The sequence below is a fragment of the Dicentrarchus labrax genome, unplaced genomic scaffold (assembly GCF_905237075.1).
Source record: "Dicentrarchus labrax unplaced genomic scaffold, dlabrax2021, whole genome shotgun sequence".
NCBI classification, from domain to species: Eukaryota; Metazoa; Chordata; class Actinopteri; family Moronidae; genus Dicentrarchus; species Dicentrarchus labrax.
In genome coordinates, this window is record NW_026136723.1 from 5,449,200 (window position 1) to 5,470,431 (window position 21,232).

General features: G+C 43.1%; 1 protein-coding gene across 2 annotated transcripts in view; it reads left to right on the plus strand.

The window, feature by feature from the left end:
- Nucleotides 1-21,232, plus strand: part of gatad2b (GATA zinc finger domain containing 2B) — a 50,660-nt gene that overhangs the window by 21,315 nt on the left and 8,113 nt on the right. For both annotated transcript variants that reach the window (XM_051390754.1, XM_051390756.1), the window contains exons 2-10: nt 7,762-8,142; nt 11,664-11,793; nt 13,111-13,242; nt 13,550-13,678; nt 16,557-16,727; nt 17,872-18,232; nt 18,428-18,630; nt 19,431-19,541; nt 20,240-20,444. In XM_051390754.1, coding sequence (XP_051246714.1) covers nt 7,763-8,142; nt 11,664-11,793; nt 13,111-13,242; nt 13,550-13,678; nt 16,557-16,727; nt 17,872-18,232; nt 18,428-18,630; nt 19,431-19,541; nt 20,240-20,444 — 1,822 coding nt within the window. In that variant the 5' untranslated portion in view covers nt 7,762. The remainder of the gene's footprint in view (nt 1-7,761; nt 8,143-11,663; nt 11,794-13,110; nt 13,243-13,549; nt 13,679-16,556; nt 16,728-17,871; nt 18,233-18,427; nt 18,631-19,430; nt 19,542-20,239; nt 20,445-21,232) is intronic.

Genomic DNA, 21,232 nt, shown 5'->3' on the forward strand with positions numbered 1-21,232 from the left:
GTATATTTCATACTATAATCAACACATACAGAACGACAATTAACCCAAATATGAACTCAGTAACTGAAGCTTTAGCGACCCCCAGGTGGCGACAACAGCTGTAATGTATACTGTACATTGACTAATAATGAAATGCACTATGATGCTACTGTTGGGCTGGGTATTGTTTAAAGATGTTTGACATCCATTTTGGCACCAATATCCAATGCCAGATTACCAACCAGGCTAAATGGGCAACTGTCCCCATGGCCCATGGTTTCCAGGGACATTCAAAAGCCCCAGGTTCACACACGAGAGAGGGGAGCAGCAAATGTTTGCCTCAGGGCCCCCAAACCAAAAACAATACCCTTATTTTAGTCTCAAGTTAGAAAGGCATTCTGCTATAGATCAAGAAATATCTGATTAAAGAAAGTCAACCAGTAGAATATTGCTGACAACACTGTTTCTCAATATACCCACTGCAGTTGAAACAGTTTTTTGTTTTTGTTACTTGTTCTGGAGCTGTCACACCACTGCACAGCATTTAATCTCCCTTTCTATTATACGATTTGATTGTGGTAAGCTACTGTCCATTGACACCTCACCCTGGTGTAATTTTTGCGTATCATCATCTTTTCAAACACAGCAGGTCTAGACCGAACTCCTTTTTATAAAGTTATTTACAGAGACCCAACGGTTCCCACCATGAGCAAGCACTTGGCGACAGCGACAAGAAAGACGTCCTTTTAAGAGGCAGAAACCTCTGACAGACCCCGGCTCTAAGTGGGTGGTCGTCTGCCTCGACCGGTTGGACACCAACCGGTCTTCCTGAATCATATTTAATTGGCTCACCAGCACCTTCAACAAGGCGCCCCCACCAAAGCAACCCCCTGCCGGGCTGTTTTCAGTCTGAAAACTCAGCTTAGTAACTGGTTAAGCCATAAAGTTTGGTGGTATTTAAATACCCCAGACCTAAACTTTACCATTGCTACCTGTGCCGTGATAACAGTACTCTTCAAAGTGCTCTCCAAGGAAAGAAAATCCTGTGTAAAATTGGAAAATCATTTAAATCCAAATGTCTGTTGAGAGTATACGTAAAGAGGTAGCCAGTGTAGCCTTTGATATTGATTTGGGTTCGGGGGTCCTGCCAGGTTTGTGCCACAGCCGCCATTTTGCACCCATCGCCTCCATTTTGACGGTGGGATTAATGGCACAAATGGAGGTGGTTGGTGTTTCGCAGCACCGGATCAGTAGTTGCATGTTTTTTTTTGTCTTCAGGTAGAGATTGGAAGTCAGGGCTGACACATCTGGCTCCTGCACCTTAGTGATAAGCCTGACATCCACCAATGAATCTAACTGTTGAAAAATGAAACCGAACGCTTCCCCGGTCGTCTGTATAAAGGGAATAAAAGCAGAATCCAGGAAAAGGAGAAGGTGGAGGTGTTGGAGAGACAGAAGGCGGACTGGGAGGAGTGGAGTTGCATCAGCCAAATGAATTGTCATGATGCAGATCATGCGTGAAATGAGCAGCAGATTCCTCAGTGCGGTTGCAAATGGCCTTATTACCATTATACTCAGTCAGCTGACAATGGGCCGGTTCGGCAAACGGTGTTAACCTGGTGTTGAGCCGGACAGGACAGACCTGGACCGGACAGGACAGACCTGGACAGGAGGGGGCTCTCTGTTGTTACAGGAGCACGAGTGTGACGAAAGGCCGCCGGTTTAATTCTGAGGAGGACATTTTAGTAGCAGCCATCTGATCGACAGCTCTGTGCATAAAGAACATGGTGTGTGTGTGTGTGTGTGTGTGTGTGTGTGTGTGTGTGTGTGTGTGTGTGTGTGTGTGTGTGTGTGTGTGTGTGTGTGTGTGTGTGTGTGTGTGTGTGTGTGTGTGTGTGTGTGTGTGTGTGTGTGTGTGTGTGTGTGTGTGTGTGTGTGTGTTGGGGGATGGGAGGAGGGAATTAAGAGTTGGCATTATGTCAGGAGAGAGCTGCCATCTCTGCCTCCTTCTAGCCCTGTACACACACACAGCCTACACACAAAGACTTGTGCGAGGATAGCGCAAGATGAAGGAAAAAAAATCCCTCCGCTCTCAGTGTATCTTGGCTGTGTCACTCCTTTATTACCCCCTGTATACACACACACACGCCCGTGCACACATGCCTACACAGACTCCATGTTCACTCCTGATTGGCTGGTGTAATATGAACAAATGAAGCCCTCAGCTCTGGCTACATTTAAGGGGCCCCTGAAAGTAAGCATGTGTTTATTTTTACAGTGAAAGCGGAGGGGGGAGGAAAAGACGGAGGGTTTGAGGAATTGGGGGAGGGTAAGAGGAGCAGGGAGGGGTTTCTTTGTGGTACTGTACAGCTGGAGCAGTAGAGGGGGGGTTACCGAATCCTGCCTTCTGTTGGAATGCTGCGTTGTACGTGGATGTCTGGACGCCGTCTATCTGCTGTTTTATGGCGGAGGGCTGCTCCACACTGTGGTAGCACAGAGTGAGGAGTCTTTTGGCAGATTTTTGAGTAAGAAGTCTACCTGTCCAACTTTGTCTTGGTGTTTGGGTTTAAGAAAAGTCTGGTTTTTGCTCTAGGTGGAGCTACATTCGCCCTCTATCAACCTCCACCCGGGCTCTTTCTACCTCTTTCTCGCCATGTCTCTTTTTCTTCTCTTTTTCCTTTATTGCATTGGCCTGGCAGAGCGCCCAAAGCAAGAGGGGTGGGGTGGGTGGGAGGTGGTGGGAGGGATTAAGGGAGGAGGTGGGGTGGTTGAGGAGAAAGAGTGTGTGGCTTGTGTAGCAGCTGACTGAAACAGTCATTATATTATGTAAAGGCAGTCGGCGGCGGCAGTGGCCGGGAGGAGGAGGAGGGGGGAGGAAGAAGGGGGGGAGGTGGTGTGGGGTGCCAGTTACTGACGCGCAGCGCAAGGCCGACCCTGATTGGCTCATCAACGCCATTCTCAGCGGCGCTCTCTGGCTCATTAAAGGTGGAGGCTCGGCCGAGAGGTTGCAGGAGCCGCTTGTGTTTCTCTCTCAGCAAATGGAGGCGACGACTGGGCTCTGCAGCTGCGTCACAAATTAATTAGAGGAGAAGAAGAGGAGGAAGAAGTGGCGGGGAGGGCCGTATTGTGCGATCATTAAGACTCCTCCCTGTATTAAAGAGGCTGCTGTAGATGTGAGGAGGATAACAGAGACGTTAGAGGAGCGCAGAATGAGCAGATTAGAGCGGTGGCAGCCACGGCACCACGATACAATAGATGAGGGGAAACGATAGAACGACACCAGCAGGAATAATCTGCTAATAGGGAGCTGATTAAGCGATAACGGGGCCAATTAAATCTCCGCCTGAATTACAGTCACCGACACTCCCAGCAAATGTGACATTTTTTGCCAAATTCAGCGTTGGCCCAGGTGTTTGCAACGCCGTGGCACAGTGCTGGAAACCAAAGCGTCCATTTGCATGTTGTCTGGCCACACACATGATGAGACCGTCTGTCATGATGGAGAAGGAGACGCCTGCAGATTTAGTGGTTCACACCTAGAAAAAAACGACATTGGTTCCAATCACTGGTACACGGCTGGTGTGTGTTGCCCTTAAAACCCAGTCTGTCTATTCTGTAGAGTATTCCGATTTTCACTATTGAAATATGAATTTCTGAATAAGTGCTCAGTAAAAGTTTGGTGTGTAATGTAACGCTGTGGGCCTGGGTTTCACTGTGGCCTTGATGTGAACATTTCCTTGTAGCACATCTTCCTTGGTTCAAAGTCCCAACCCAGTGGGGCGACAGTACTCTGCACTGGAGCAATGTTCAATGCAACCACCAGCTATTATAGTAAGCACAGCCTCCATCACGCAAGAACTACTACATCAACTTTATTTGAGGCAAGACAAATCTCTTGGCTCAACATTGACATGAGTGGTTTTTGGAAATACTTAATGATAAACAATATTTATGCCATTTTAATGTCGTTATATGGCACTGTAATGATAAGCATAATAATTCAAGGGCAATTCATAAGAATATTCAGACATTGGAATGTGAAAAAATATTAAAATAGGCTTTACAGTTATTCATTCCTTAACAGGCACTATAGTAATGGAAGGGACACCCTGCTGATTTTTCTGACATCATGTTGGCTAAAATGTTGGTGTCATTATTAAACAATACGTAATTATTATGATAGATTAAATTAGTGCAGTGGTTTACAACCTTTTTACTTTTTCTATCATTCAGTAAACTGATGACTCCTGATTATGCAACATGTTTTATACATTTTTTATATTATGTTCAAACTATACAATGAACCCAAACAGTGAACTCAGTAACTGCAGGAAGTGTGTGTGTAAAATCAGGGATAATAGGCTTCTTTTTTGACAAATTCAGTGTTTTCTTGTCCTTTGGCAGTATCATGGCTTTGCCATTGTTTGTCCTTAACAAAATGCTTTCATTTACTTTTCTTCGCAGAAGTGGACCAAATGCTAATATAAAGGCCTACTGTGCATATTTTTACCTTTTCAAGCATGCCTTAAAATCAAGAAGGCCTCACAACCCCCCATGAAGCTTTGGTGATCCCTGGGGGGGTAGCATCTGCTATAAACACTATGATACTACAGATTGCTGTTTTCAGCCTGTCCATGTTTACTGTGTCTGTTCCTATTGTGTTGGTGTATATGTTATCTGATATGCACTGATATGAAAACAGTTTTTCCCAGTATATAATGCAGAAAATGTCCATTTACTCAGCAGACTGCACTGTGATTTACAATACTGTGGCAAGCAGCACAGAGTAAGGCCTGAATTATATTTCCGCGTTGCACTGATGCGTGTACAGCGTAGCTTAGGGCTGTTATGGTAAAGGAATTTAGCCTTCAGTGATTTAAGGTGGGTCAACAGTGCAGTATAACTGCCTTTCTTTTTTCTCTTATTACTTTGTAAGAGGTACAGTGGGACAATGTTTATTCTCAGTACCTGCTTGTACTGATCACCTGCACTCTGCCTGCTCCTGCCTCCTGTGTCCGTTAGTTAACATGTCTAGCTGAAAGTTGCTAGTTAACAGGCTTACTCATAAAACTAATGGGTAAAATTAGAGGAGCAGTCAGCTCAGACTGCTGGTGTTTCCAGAGCGAGTGAGGTGGAGATGATGTGACTATCTCCTGAGAGGTACTGTAATCCTGGACTGTGGACTGAGGGATACTGAGTAGCATTGCAATTCAGACAGCCCCTACTCTGTGTCGAGACTCTTCAGCCTCGGGATGTTTTTCCGTCACTAAAAAAACACTAAAGATGATGTGATGTCGATGTCAGTAGCGTGGTATTCCATTATTAAACAAATTGCGACTGCTGTAGTGTAGCCTACGCCTGACGTGCACCTCACCAAAAAGTTAACTACACGTCGAAGCGACAACTGTGATTGTGTTTGTGCATTGTCTGAGAAAGGGAGACGACTCATGCAAAACCCAGATTAGTTAATAATGCTGTTTGACAATCCCTTTTTTCAAATTTACAGTGTATCCTGGGACGATGCCTTGATGTAGAGCTTATGTACAACTATAAATCCACCATAAAGTTGGATGTCAATGTATATGTTAAATTATTTAACACGATAAAGAATATTTAACTTAAATCAGGGGTCCCAAACTGCTGGCCCGGGGCCATTTTAGACCCTCCACCCCCTCCTGCCCACAACATGATGTCAAAAATATAATATTATCCGGCCTGCAAGATTATTATTTTAATTCCTTTTTTCTAGTTGTTTCATGTCAGCTTAAACTAATACAATTAAAAACAATTCTATTTTAGGGATTGGTTGCACCTGGTGCAAAATAATAGCAAAGGTCAAAGGTTCCCACTAATGCTGAGCAGGTTTTGGGGCTTTTAATGACAAAAAAATGTGAAGAGACATATGATGTTTATTATTTGAGGACTAACGGCTTTCTTGTAGTACTTGAACATTGAAGAGATGAGATGAAGATATCAGCAGTGGCCCCAAGACAATTTGAGTTTTTTAATAAAGTTATTTGTTTTTTGAAAGCAGTCTTCTGAGTACCTTTGCAGAGTCATATCAGTGCAAAAGTGGTACACAATCCACATAGAACAGGCCCACTGTATCTGTGAATGTTTCCCCTCTCTACAATCTGTATCGGACTCAACAATGCTATACTGGTCGAGCCCCAGTGAGATTTAATGTTGCACAAAACAGTGCTAGTAGCTGAACAATAACCATAAAGCAATAACTGCAGAACCCAGCCATCAGCACTAATGAGAGACTGCCAGATGAGACCCTCTTCCAGCCAGAGGTTAGTTACTTTTCATACATTGTACAGACCACTTGCGGAGGCCTACAATCTGCAGCGAGAGTTTAAGAAAGTCATGGATTTAAAGTAGGCCTGCAGGAAGTCTACGGCTAGCGTTTCTGCTTTGTCATTTCCCCGTCCAGCTTGTGCTCCGCTGCAGCTTCTTGATTGGCTCGCGGCTCTGTCTGCGCCGTGCTAAAGCTGGTCACATGACCAAGCTAATGTGCTCATAAGACTTGAATTGTTGTTGTCCTTACAAAAGTCTTCTCTGCGTGTGTGAATCACATGGTAACACATACACACACACACACACTCTCAAAGGCATCAAACATTTCTCAAATGTATTTGTCACGTCAAGCACAGAGATCCAGGCTATTCTTAGCCCGCTGCATTTAACCCACTTCCATCTGAATGAGCTTACCATCAGCTGCTCATATTGTCTGATTATTTATTTATCCCTGTTGCATCCTGGCATCTCACTGCTCCCATTCTCAGGTCACTGGGGTCATATTGGTTAGTTAAAAATCTTCATTTGACTCAGCTGCTGTCAGATATGGAACGCTCCCCACTCTTGTTTGCCATGCTAGCAGACGGACAACAGTGTTGGTCGATCTGTCTGGATTTCATGGTCTGTAGAGGATGAGTCTTAAGGATTTTGGTCGTCCCCCCCGCGCCCCCAATCTAGCACAGCCTCTGGTAGTGCCGTATACTTTGATGCATTGACTCGGAGGGGGAGGGGTAGACTTCAGTATTTTCATTGAGTAATCTATCATGAGTGTGGTTCCTCTTATCTATAGATATTTTTGTTTTTATAAATATTCAGTGTTGTTACTGATGGTTTTTCTAGAATATACCTTTCCTGTGATTATGAGAAATGTATTATGCGCTCCTCCGCACAGTTACAGGCCAGTTCAGCTCACCTGCAGAGCACGTTATACTCCTACAACAGCAACAAAAGTCCCATGTTTTACCTCACATTTTAATATTAAAGTAAAATATGTGCATCCTGCTCGTCCTGATTGGCCGCTGACAGCTCTATTAGCTGAAGAGCCACTCCCACTGAGCAGTAGAGGAGGTTGTTAAGTCATTTACACCTGGAATCTGGATCTTAAAAGGCATTTCTGATTCAGTACACCAGTGCCTTAAGCTACAGATAAAAGTGTCTTTGGGTGTTTGATAGGGGTGTAAGAAAATATTTAAAAAAAAATCGTATTGCAATATTTTGTTTTGTGATATTGTAGTGATTCTCAAAAACCCTACAGATGTTTGTTTAAACCCCAAACTGCCAGTTAGCTGTGTTGTAAACATAAAATGTTGGATGCAGTTCACCTTGTTCACAGTATTGCAATATACTAAATTGTAACCCCTGTATCGTGATACTTATCGCCAGATTCTTGCCATTTCACAGCCCTAGTGTTTGATCGAAATCCAGTTTGAGATCCTTGCTGTGGCCCTGCTAACCCCTCTGTCCCCCTCCTCTCTTTCTCAGGATGGAGCGGATGTCTGAGGAGGCGCTGAGGCTCAACCTGCTGAAGCGAGGCCTGGAGTCATCCAGCGAGCGAGAGGAGGCACTGGCCAAGCGCCTCAAAATGGAGGGCCACGAGGCCATGGAGCGCCTCAAGATGCTGGCGCTACTGAAACGCAAGGACCTAGCCGACCTGGCAGCCCTGGAGGTGGCAGGGCCACTGGGAGATGGGAAGGGCCCCGGGGCCAGCACCCTCCACCACCAGAGCCTAATGGGCGCCGCTTATGAGGAGAAGCTGAATGGGAGTCTGAGGCTGGGAGGCCACGGTGGCCACGTTGGACCCAGCAAGAATGGGAAGGAGAACATGCTGGATGAGCCGGTGGATATGAGCGCTGGGAGAAGATGGTGAGGATACAGTGTTCACACATAAGGACCACAGCGCTCTAATAAAAGTCCCTATACCAGAGAGGAAAGAATCCAGAACCCATGGATTATATGTGGGATGGGAGGTTAATCAGGGTTAGAATTCCTCTTTGGGAAAAGTTAAAATTCAGTTATCTTGACATTATATCTATGTAGGTAATTAGTCAAAGGACAATCTGTTATCAGATGACAAAATGTACAGATAAGGGTGCAATGGAACACAAAACAAAACTCGTTTTTGAGGTTTTTAGTCACAGTTTGGATAATTTTTAGCCGCCTCTCTCGGTCTGTAGTCTCACTCAGGGTCCTACCCACATCTGATTGGTTACACGAGTGTTAGCCCATCAACGCTGAGGGCTGCTGTGCCACAGACAGGCAGAGACTTGAGCTGCTCCGGTGAGTGAGCAGAGCTGTGTGTCGAAGGGAAGGCAGCACATATTAATGAAGTTGCAAAACGCATCAATCAATCTTATGATCTGTTTCTATGATGACAACCATGCCCAGTTTCCCAGTTACAACAGTGAAAACGCCCAAAGTGACAGCCTACAGGATTTAACTTAATGGAGAAAGCAAGGCATGTCAGTCTCTTCCCTATAACCCTGTCACCAGTGTTGGGCAGTAAGGCATTGTTAGTGATAATATTACAGTAATATTATTACTTTCCCCAGTAACTTGTAGTGTAACTAATTACTAATGAATGTCACAAAAATAATTTACACCCCGGGTTATAGTCTTAGCTTTGTGGGGGGCTATAAAAGGCTAACGTTGGGGGCAGAGATAAATAAATAACGCGGGGCACGCTCTGTGAGAGAGATTACGTGGTCTTCGATATAATCAATATCATTGGATAATCATGAAAATATACTTCATTCTCCAAAAGGACACTAAAACTACCAATACTGTGATCACTTTACCTAACATATTGCATCACAGATAGGCACCCCATCACAGATCAACTGCGTTCTGTTACATCACTATCTAAAGATGTGTATCTATCTAAAGATGTGTATCTTCAGATAGTTTTGTGTCTTAGGCCAAATTACTAAAGATACCAGTCCCAGTAGAATAAAATAGCTTGCTACCAAAAATACAGTAGGCTATATTGTGTAAAAAGCAGAAGTGTCCAACAGTGTGCCACAGAGTGCCAGCAGTCTATAGGTTTTCATTCAACAGGCCATTTTCCCAGCAGACCTTTGGACCTGTTATTGTAGGAAAAGCACAGGTGTTACTAATAACATTAACAATGTTCTACTCAGAGCCACTATGGTGTGACGGTGAGCCAGCGAACAATAACAGCTCCCTGAAAATGAATTCAGCCGTCATTCGTTAGATTATTTCCACCTGTGCTGTCCTACTGTCGTGTCATGTCAACGTGCGCTCTGTGAAAAAGGCCTATTGATCAGCTCAGCAGCTGATTCACACAGTCCCTCTCTACCTGAAAGAGGACTAACCAGTGGGTGGAGCCTTTGGTCGGGATGAAATCCCGCAGACTGCTGCTCTCGTTGGCACGCTGGGTCCTGGTTTTTTGTGGCTGGGCCACGAGTAGCTTCCTGACAGTTTGCCGTTTTACTGTCCTTGAAAGTCACTTCACCTGTCTGCCTGGTGTTTCTGTCCCCAACTAAGGACCTCTGTGTGTATCTGGATCACAATAACCACCATACTGCAGCAAAGTAACCAGACACACCTATACACAGACTAGTCAGTTATAACTCAGTTTGCAGTGGTTTGCTGTTTCCTTCTCGAAGTATTCATCCGTGGAATTTGTGGAGGCTCAGTGATAGACCTTTTCCACAGCATTTTGACATGAAATAGTCGGGTAACAATATACTCATCAATAATTATTGACCATTAATAATGACCCATAAAATATTTCACACGTGGCTGGTGACTGTTTACAGCTCTGCACTGCATTAGCTTGAGCTAACATTAGCTTCAAAGTCCGAATGAGTTACTGCACAGCCCTGAATCATGTTCACTGTCCTCCAGCTGTTGGTCACTTGATGACATCTACCAAACTAGCGCCTGACTAGCCGTCTGACAGTGATGTGAGGCAGTGAGTGAGATTGTTTAACCATGAGACAGACAGCAAAGCCACACAGTCAACTTGCTATCCTTACTTACATCATAATGATAAAGAATGGTTCTTCTTTCTTGACAAAGCTACCTTTGGCTGGGCCTAAACAGTAGCGACACAGATGTGCACAGGGCTTATTAACCAGACAGCAGCCGAGAGTTTGTAATTCACAGACAGTAACTGGCCAGGACTGCAGGCCTAAAACTTTTACCTGTCACAGCTTGGTAAGACCACAGGCTATAATCAAAATCACAGCTCTGTGATTTGATCATTTCACTCTTTGAAATCAAAATGAATGGTTCATCGTGTTACTGTTACTTTGAAAACCTGATCTAAAATGTATATTTTTGCTATCAAAAACGATAATAGTGTTGTTTGGATACAGAGTTGTGGGGCAGGTCATTGCACAGCAGAGGATTCGGTGATGTGTCTCTAAAATGCATTTTATTTCATGATTTAAAAGCCATTCAGCTGTGAGTATAATTAATGATAAATGTAATGATAGTGTAACAATTTTACCAATTACTATAACTGATAATTCCATCATCTAGGTAATGTGGTTGAGGTGGGAAAGAATCAGGTGAACTTCTCTGCACTCTGAGGGTTTGGGATTGTGGTGGTGAGCCAACAGCTTGCTCTCAATAGTTCAGTAATAGTTCAATAATAAGTCACAGGCATAAATGTTTCAGATTTGGGTTGGTTTTAAAATGGAGAGGTGCTTATGGCCTAACCAGGTGGTTTGTTACACAGAACATGCACTCTGAAAGTTATTGAATGAACCATCTGTCTGTCAGCATCTATCACAGGCAGACTTTAACCAATGATGCTAGCAGCAGCAACAAACAATGTCTACTCACTGCGTCACAACCCTGTAGCTGCCAGTTCTTCCTCAATGGACGCTGATTGGTCCACTACCACCATAGTTTGGCCTTAAACACATAGACTGAAGCCTGGCAAGATGCAAAATGTTGGTATGCATGGGTCAAAGGTTCCGTACTTTGTCCCATTTATAAATCCCAACTTTTCCATGGGAAGGGGTGTATGCATCTTTCAAGCCCTGATTTGTGTGTATGCAGTGGTTATAAGGGAGGCCCCTAGTATCTTTGGAAAGTTTGTGATCTCTGATAGAATTTTAAAAATAAGTTCTGTTGTTTTGACCACTGTTGCTGGGCTGCACAGCATCAGTTTACAATGGCCAGTGGGATTTAATGGGTTACTTTGCTGAAATATTAAGAACGGCTCAAAAAGTAAAAGTGGAGGCCACGGTGCTCCTCACATCCAACTCTACCAAGTGGTTTAAACTTCCTGACAAACTGAGCAAATTGCTAAATAGCTCTAGAATCATCCTCAAAGCTTCATGTCCAGCTCAATTTTAAAGAGAGTGCAAATTCGATTATGATTTTAGTTTTTTCCTGTTTTGCCAATGCAGTGAGGCAGACCATGACAGACGGACTCCGTCTCCAGACGTCATCATCCTGTCAGACAATGAGGCGTCCAGTCCCAGAACGACACCTCGCCCCGAGGAACGCCTGCACCAGGCCAACCTGGACATGTTCAAGGTAAAACCATCAACAGCAGTCACTTTACCTCTGCACAGCTTGTAGGAGAATGTATTGTACGACTGTTTTCAACCTGAATAACATGTCACGGCTGTCAGACTTCACGTCTCTATTATGGTCCTGGATTAATCAACATAAATAATGCACAAGCAAGACTTCAAAGCAATAGCTGTCCATGGAAAATCATAGATGATGAAAGAAATCAAAGAAAATACTTGTAGGGACTCAGAAGAGCAGTAGTAGTAGAAGTAGAAATACAGTACATCAGACATGTTAAAGGTCCAGTGTGTAACATTTAGGAGGATCTATTGTCAGAAATGGAATATAATATTCATAGGTATGTTTTCATTAGTGTATTATCAGCTGAATATAGAAATTGTTGTGTTTTTGCTACCTTAGAATGAGCTGTTTCTACACCCTGGTGTCATTCCCAGGTTGTCATATACAGACGCGAGCTGTGTTCAGTTGGTTGCAATCTTCACTTCACTGCTAGATACCACTTTATCCTACACCCTGGTCCTTTTTAAGGGTAGGGATACCAGTACCGATACCAGCATTGGGCCCGATGCTCATGTCCTCGTAAATCATAAAACTACTCTGACACAGAACTCAACGACACTTTATGACAGTACTCATATCAGTACTCTCTATCAGCGGGTACCCAAATGAAAGAACTTGTACCTGTATTTGGTCTGTAAAAAAAGTGGTATCAATGCATCCCTAGTTGATGGAAAGAATAAATACCTCATTCTAACCCTAACTAATGAAATGCATCAAACATTAGCATTCAAGACAGTCCAAATATGGAAAATGGTAAATGTACTTGTATAGTGCCTTTCGACCACTCAAAGCTCTTTTACACAACGTGCCACATTCACCCTTTCACACACATTCACTCAGTGATGGCAAAGTCCATCAAACAGAAACTAACATTCATACACATTCATACACCGATGCACGGCATCGGGAGCAATTTGGGGTTCAGTATCTTGCTCAAGGATACTTCGACATGTGGCACCAGATCGAACCCACAACCTTCCAATTTAGGAACGACCCGCTCTGCCTCTGAGCCACAGCAGGCCCTGTATATAACTCGTCCTTTAGGTAATCGCTACCCACAGAGCTTCTTTGACTTTATTTAAAGGTGTGTTTAGGCAGGCTAAAAGGTGTATAATAAGTTGCCTTAAATTTGCTGTGTGTGTGTGTGTGTGTGTGTGTGTGTGTGTGTGTGTGTGTGTGTGTGTGTGTGTGTGTGTGTGTGTGTGTGTGTGTTGTTTGTGTGTGTGTGTGTGTGTTCGTGTTGTGTTCGTGTTCCAGGGGAAGACAGGAGAGGAGAGGCAGCAGATGATCAAAGCCCTGAGAGAGGAGCTGCGTCTGGAGGAGGCTCGCCTGGTGCTGCTCAAGAAGCTCCGACAGAGTCAGATGCAGAAGGAGAACGTGGTGCAGAAGGTCAGTGCTGCTGCTACTGACGCTGCTGAACACATCAGTAGAGCCCTCTCTGCCTGCTTTAACTTTACCTGAGTATTCCTACTTAATGCTACTTTATATTTCTACTCCACTGCATTTCAGATTCAGGTTCAGTATTAAATGTGCTAAATATGTAAAGCCATTGGTTTGTTCTTTCAGATTAGATGGTTACTGTAATATGATATGTGATATGGAGTAAAACAGGTGTTACAGATACACGTTAGTATCACAGAAACCTGAGATGTTAGTTCCATTGCTCTGTTAATTCTGTGTTGACGGTTGCATTCAGGTCCCAGTGGTCCAGAACGCCTCATCCTCTGTGCAGCCTCCTCCCATCCACAGCTCTCCTGGCCTGGGGAAGCTGCCTGTGAGGCCGGGCCTGCACAACCCTGAGCCCCAGAACCTCCGCACTGCACAGGTAACCATTTCAATTCAGTTTTATTTGTGTAGTGCCAATTCATAACAAAAGTTATCTCAGGACACTCTACACCTCCAGAGCGAGCAAGCCAACGCTCCTATCTGCTTCACAGATGGCGAAGTATAAGTTTGGTCTATTAAACATCAGAAAATGGTGAAAAATGTTGAAACCATAATATGTTCACATTGCTGAAGCAGAATTTTGGACATTTTTCATAAAAAAAAAAAGAAACTACTCAAAACAATTCATCGATTATCAAAATAGTTGGCGATTGAAGTAGGTAAATGTACTGCAGCTTTCATTTATTATTGCCAACTAATCCATTTACCGTTGTAGCACCAGAAATCAGCTGATGTAACAGATAATCACCTGGCTTCACAGTGTATCACAACAATATGAGTGAATCAGGTGGGGAAACTTAGCTCACTCTCAAATTAAAGGATCACTTCACCAGTTGTACTGACAGGTCAGTTTACTGCTCATGGTTAGTACAGCTCGGAAGAAGCAGTTGTATAATATAATGTCCAGTGTTGAGTTGTGTTTGGCATTTACCAGGCAGGGATGATCTAAGGAAAAGATGCTATCCCATTATATTGTGGGAAATGTAGGATCTGTTGTTTTTGTAGCTCGACCCATACTAGGAAGTAAGAGTAACAGATTTTTGCTATTCTTTTCTGTCTCTTGAAAAGAGAGTCCTCTAACTTCATTGAAATGCTACTCTAAATCACTGGAGGTCTGCTTTCATCCTTGCGAGGCAGCTGGGCTCACAAGATCATGAGAGAATTCATCCTGCCAGGCTTTAAGCTATGTGCTTGGGTCCAACCACAGTGGTTCGGGACCAATCAGCGTCCTTGGGGGAACTACTGGCAACCACGACGTGAGCTACAGGCGTGGTTTAAAGTTAGGTGTGTGTGTGTTGACCTATGATGAAGCTCAATGGTGACTGCTATAGAGGTTAGCTTAGATGCTGGTAGCATCAGTTATATCAGAAATGGAGAGTATTTGTGGTTTTCTCTCTCCTCCCGACTGGCTTCAGTAAGAGTTTGACTACGTTATATGGTTAATTGTTCTGCAGTCAAGTTAGAATCCTTTAACAGGATAGAAAGTGCTTGTCCAAGCTTGGTTTTGGGAGAGGGAAAGGTTTTTGTCAGCCTCTAGACTCTTTAATTTAAATTTGACTGTGCTTAGTCTTGGGTTTGACTTACGTGGTCTTAACTACACCCCTGGAATTCCATTTGGAGGAATCCCAACAAACAATTCAGCACTGATGCATTTTTCAGAGGTGAACATTATCAATCTCTAGCCTCAGGTTCTCCAAAGGTGTCATCATCCCACATATTTCCTCACGCCCTCTATGAGTGTGTAGAGCCAGAGGTCTGCTATGTGAGCTCGGGGTAAAAGTTCAGGTTAAATTAGGATGAAGAGATGAATGATTGCTGTGGATTGACAGTTGGACTGGGTTTAGTTTAGAGAAGGAATGTGTTGGTGGAAGGTCCTGCTCTGATTGCGAGACAGCCTCCTGCTGGAAGCCTTTTGTTCTTGCATGACGTAGCCCTGCTCCTCCATTACATGTAGAGATTGTATTAAATATTCAGCAGATCTCTGTGGTTATGGATGGCTCTGCGTGTGTCTTTGTGTGTGTGTGCTAGATTGTCTTTATCAGCTTGTTTTGTATGGATGGTACTGTTCCACCTCACCATGCAGCTGCTGCCCTCTACTGCCCACACTGTGAATAATATCTGTCTTAACACTTGCACACACTTTAATATGGATGCTCACTAATCCTGGCGTGCTAATGCAACAACCCTGCAATGAGGTTCTTATAAATTGCATTATTATTACCGTTGTTATATTATTTCTAAAACATATCTCTTGCTAAATTGTATTGTCATACTGATAGGCGTTTCTAATAATTTGTTCATGTAATTTATATCAGTGATTAAAGTCTAAATATTCGAGACACCTCTCTAAAACAAAGAACTGAACATTAGAACTAATGCAGGACTGTCTGATCAGACATTGATCAGATTTTTAGCTATGTGGACCTGATAAACTGGACACTAAGTGTACACACAGTATCATTTTTGCTTCATTAAAAATTCTAGAATTGATGAATATGCAAATTTGGTTAATTTCATCAGAAACAAACACAACCTGAGGGCTGGAATGTTGGATGTTACAGCGACTGTGATAAATACAAATGCAAATCGCACTGTTCTGGTAGCATAAAAAAGATTTTATGCATATGGTGTGTTCTTCATACTATGACTATGATTGTATGAATTTGATTTTTTTCATTGCCAAAATTGCAATGTATTGCCTTGCTTACAGTATCACAATATATTGAATCATAATAACCCTGATTGTATCAGATATATCGTATTGCCAGATTCTTGCCATTACACCTATGTATTAGAGCGCAAAATAACTTTTTTTTTATTGACTGATTAACATTGATTAACAAGTCAGTCCTCAAACTGTTCGCTTGAAGAACATAATAAGCCGAATGAGGATTAACAGGTCCTTTTTAGCCTGATAACTAATCCAGGCTAACATGTTGTTAAGCCACATCTGAAGAACAGCCCTGGTAGCCGAACACACTGAGATGACGCATCACTCTGTTGGTGCTGTTGGACCGTAAAAACCAAAGTCCACTAACCACTGTCCATAAGCAGTCTCGCCAATTAGATGGGAAGCCTCCAAAGTCCTGGGATTTCTTTTTACCATGGGCACACAAGATAACAGCCAAGTGTCATCAAGTTACTTACCAAATCCACATTAATTAGCTACAGCTGACAGAATGAATATATATACAGTAATAGCACTGCTGCACTGTCACCCCACCACCTACTTGTTTGTTTTTTTTCCCCTTCTGCAGGGTCACACAGTCATCAGGTCAGCAGCCAATGCCAACCTGCCGCCAATGCTGATGTCCCAGCGAGTGATAGCCCCTAACCCTGCCCAGCTGCAGGGCCAGAGGCTCTCCTCCAAGCCCGGAATGTCTCGCTCCAGCTCCAGCAGCATGGCCAATGCCGTCAGCTACCAACAGGTACGGATTCATACCACGCCTGGCTATCCGCTCCCGGCTCTGCTCTGTATTTAGTAATGTGTCACACAGTGTTACTCTCTGTATGTGTGCAACAGAAACGGCTTATTTAGAGATGATTGTGATTTTAATTGAACAAAAATAAGTAAGAGCTGCATGAGTGGGAGAGAGCAGAACATCCAGCTGAGCTCACCAGAATGAAACAGGTACTGCATCACAGAAGTAAGAAAACCTCTTGTAGAATCACATTGTACCAACATAAATTACTAAATAAATGATTAATAAGTAGTGTTTCTTTCTTGTAACAGCATGTAACACCATTTCCCTAAAGATTTCCCATTAGAGGTTCTCCGTGTGTTGACAGTTCTGGACCTGATGAGGAACACTGTCAAGACTTAACGGTGCCAGACAAAAGCCAGAGCATTCCTGCGAGCTATCAGTACAGTGTGCTGATGTTTTGTTTGACATCAGACATCACTTAATTAATTCTCAAAAAGGGAAGACTCTACCCAAAAAGGGATCTGTCCAGATAGACCTGTATCATACTGTAAGCAAGGCAATATATTGAAAACTGTTGAAGTATAAACAACACATCACCTTATGGATAAAATCTGCGTAAAAGAACAACATACTTTTTATGCAAACAGAACAGTGGCATCTGCCTCTGTATTTATCACAGTCCCTGTAACATTCAACATCATAGCCCTCTGTCTTATGCACTACTGTCAGAACGCACTGAAGATTTCAGCAATAAAGACAAAAAAGTTATTTTTATAGCCGTTTTTTATAAACCGCTTTAAACACAAAAATCTATACAATGTTTTTGAGAATTAATACAATAACACAAAACACAGACATAGGACCGGGTCTCAGTTAATGGGCTTGTGAAAACCTCTATCCCACCAGACCATTGTGACACTAAAAAATGAACTGTGATGAAGAACTGATTCATATGCAAACACATACAGTAGCTCAGGAAATTAGTAGCAACTTTTCTCATGACTTGACTTTGATGCAAGCTAATTATTATTATTAATTTTTTTTTTACGTTTTTATATTTTTGTTTATGTGACAGCAGTGTTCAAACCTTAAAAATGTGACTTTTAATAATTTGCTAACCAATAGTTAAATGTGTGTCTTCCTGCAGGCCAGCCAGCAGGTGGCAGCTTCCCAGCGCTCAGGCTCCAGTGCCATGTACATGAACCTGGCCCACATGCAGGCAGCGGCGGCGGCAGGGGCCCAGGGTGGCCTGGGCGGTGCTTCGGCCGTCAGCCCATCCACCATGTCCGGCTCGGCCAGCGGAGGGGTGAGCTCCATGGCTGACCAGGCCAGCAGCCAGGCAGCGGCCAAGCTGGCCCTGAGGAAGCAGCTGGAGAAAACCCTGCTGGAGATCCCTCCACCCAAACCCCCTGCCCCGCTCCTTCACTTCCTGCCCTCTGCCGCCAACAGTGAGTTCATCTACATGGTGGGCTTGGAGGAGGTGGTGCAGAGCGTGCTCGACAGTCAGGGTAAGCACCAACATCACTGTCTCACAATTCAGATCGATCTCTTATAGTCTGAACTTAAAGCTTGTGAGGTCAAACTGATGGATACAGTAAGCACAGGTATATAAAAGGTAATTGTTTTTGACAATGTACCAACCTTCTCCTACCTTCCCCACTGTAAGCACTACTGTTGGCTAACGTAACAGTCTTTCTCTGTAGGTAAACTCAGAGGGACGCTGGCTCGCATGGAGCCTTTCTTCTGCGCCCAGTGCAGAACCGACTTCACCCCACACTGGAAGCAAGAGAAGAGCGGGCGAATCCTCTGTGAGCAGTGCATGACGTCCAATCAGAAGAAAGCTCTGAAGGCGGAGCACACCAACAGGCTGAAGAACGCCTTTGTGAAAGCCCTGCAGCAGGAGCAGGTCAGCACTACTGCCCCTGTATTCCTTTTATTCTTTTATGTCGTTAAGAAGGATTGTTATTTTGGTATTTGAATTAAATGTTTCATATAATATTAGCATACAAAATATCATCATCATTCTACCACCCAGCCTACATGCTAGAGAAATTACATTTTTTGTATAGGATTTCTTTTACAGTAGTCTATGATTGTGCCTTTGAAGATGCAGTAGGTAACATTTTATGAAAATAACTTCAGGCCAGGTGGATTCTTGCAAATATGTTTATTTAAAAAAGTAATTTTTCTAAATGTTATATACTGTAGCTGTAATAATGGATATGAGAGAAAAGAACTGTGAAAGTGCAAACCATGAGTCATTTAAAGTAGCTTTTAGGACCATGAGCACTGCTGGCCTTTACAGTCACCATCTAACAGGGGCCGATGTAGACCTGGGATGCCAGGTGAATATGGCGACAGTCTGGAACCACTAACTTGGGCTCTTACACAATGCATTCTCTTAGTAAAAACACTCCTGAGCTCCATGTATTTCAGTAAACATATACAGGCAGAAAGCACTGTGCTGCTCACACAGCACATTGTGCTACAAGTGTCTTTAGTGCACCTTGGGTTTTTGTGTCTGGAGCCTGAGACTTACATTTTTAAAGCTTTTTCTCAGTTTTGATACTCTGCCAAAAAGTCATAAACTCAGTTGTCTAACAGCGATTTCAAACCACCATTGGCCACAAAGGAGTAGATGAATGTATGTGTATGAATGTACTAATCCATGTTAATTCCTAAATGTGCGTCCTGCCTCCATATCAGGAGATTGAACAGAGGCTGCAGCAGCAGGCGGCCCTCTCTCCCAGCTCGGCCCCTACAGGCCCCAACGCCTCCAAGACTGACTCCATGATCCGACATCATGCTCTCCGCCAGGTACACATGCCTTCACTTATGTTATAGTAGTAGTATGTTTGTCTGCCGGCAGGTTTGGAATAGAGATGCAACAATTAACTGTAATATATTAAATGTATATTTTTATAATAATAATTAATTAATCACTTACTATTTTGATAATACTTGATAATTTTCATTTGATGGGCAGTTGAGTAGTATATTAAATGTCCCTGCTCCTAACAAGTTAAGAGCCCACAAGGATTAAAGCTGCAGTAGGTAACTTTTATGAAAATAAGTTTTTGTCATATTTTCTGAAACTTCCTCTATATCCTGACAGTAGAACATGAGACAGATAATCTGTGAAAAAATCAGGTTCCTCTGGCTCCTCCTTGTTTTCATCCAGGCCTGATGGATTCTTGCCAATACCATTAGGAGCACTAGTAGGAGCCAGAGGAACCTGACTTTTTCACAGATTATCTGTCTCATGTAGTACTGTCTGTAGTAGTAGTAAAAGTTTCAGTACATTTGACAAAAAGTTACCTACTGCAGCTAAAATAGCCAAATTCACAGTGACATGAAACAAAGAAATACATCCTGTTTTTGAAACTCTGGTATATGTTTTTGATAATTGCTAATTAAATCCAGTAATGCACTACATCTGCTAACTGCCACTGTGTCATTTGTGCACTGTGTGGCAGTGATGGTGAAGTTAATGGGATGTCTGTAACTGTCCTCAGGCTCCCCAGCCTCAGGCCTCCCTGCAGCGAGGTCTGTCCAACTCGGCACGAGGCGTCCTGTCCAACTTCGCCCAGGCCTCCCAGCTGTCGGTGGCCAGCAGCCTCATGGGGATGACCAGTGCCAAGCACTGTGGCAGCGGCGGAGGCAGCGGCAGTAGCAATAGACTGCAGCATGACAGCCGTCGCCAGATCTACAACCTTCCAGGTACAGTATCTACTGTGTGTCTGATTCAGCTCATGTTTACCAGGGAGGTCCCCACTAAGTTTATTTGACTCTTCCTTAGTCCCACCCCTTTTTTGCTGCTCTGTGTTACAATAACAGTTGAGGATGCCTCGGACAACTTCCTCCTTTCCTGCACTTAGAAATGCTATTTGCTAAGATCATCTATGTTGAAAATACAACCACCTTTTGAAGATGGTTAAACGGTAAAAGAGACATACCCATAAAACTATATATTAATAATATTAATAACCCAGGCTTTTATTTCCTTCGGTCACTGAACTCAAACTCTACATGCCTCTACATGGGACAGGCCTTTAATTCCATTGCACAAAACTCTAAATTCTATCAGATTGTTTATTTAAACCAGCATAAATATTACTTTGTATATGTTTAGCCTATTGAATAACATATCAGTTACGAATCATTCATTCATCTGATCATTTGATACTTTATTATATTACATATTGTATTACAATATTCCATATTGACAAAAGTTTAAACATTTATATTTGTGCATGCGATCTAAGCAGATTGGAACTCACTCAAGTAGGTGACCCGTGAGGTTTTATACATCCAAAGAACTTCTTTAAAATCCAGACCAGGCCTCTAATTGAGACCTGTGTTTATTTGTCAAAACATGTAGCAACACCAGGCTAGTAAAGGAGACCCTGTTTTTATGTAAAGTTTTGCGGTGTATATATATTTACATCTTAAGTTAAGTAATGTTAGCAAAATGTTACTTATCTTACTAGCTAGCTACTCTACATCAA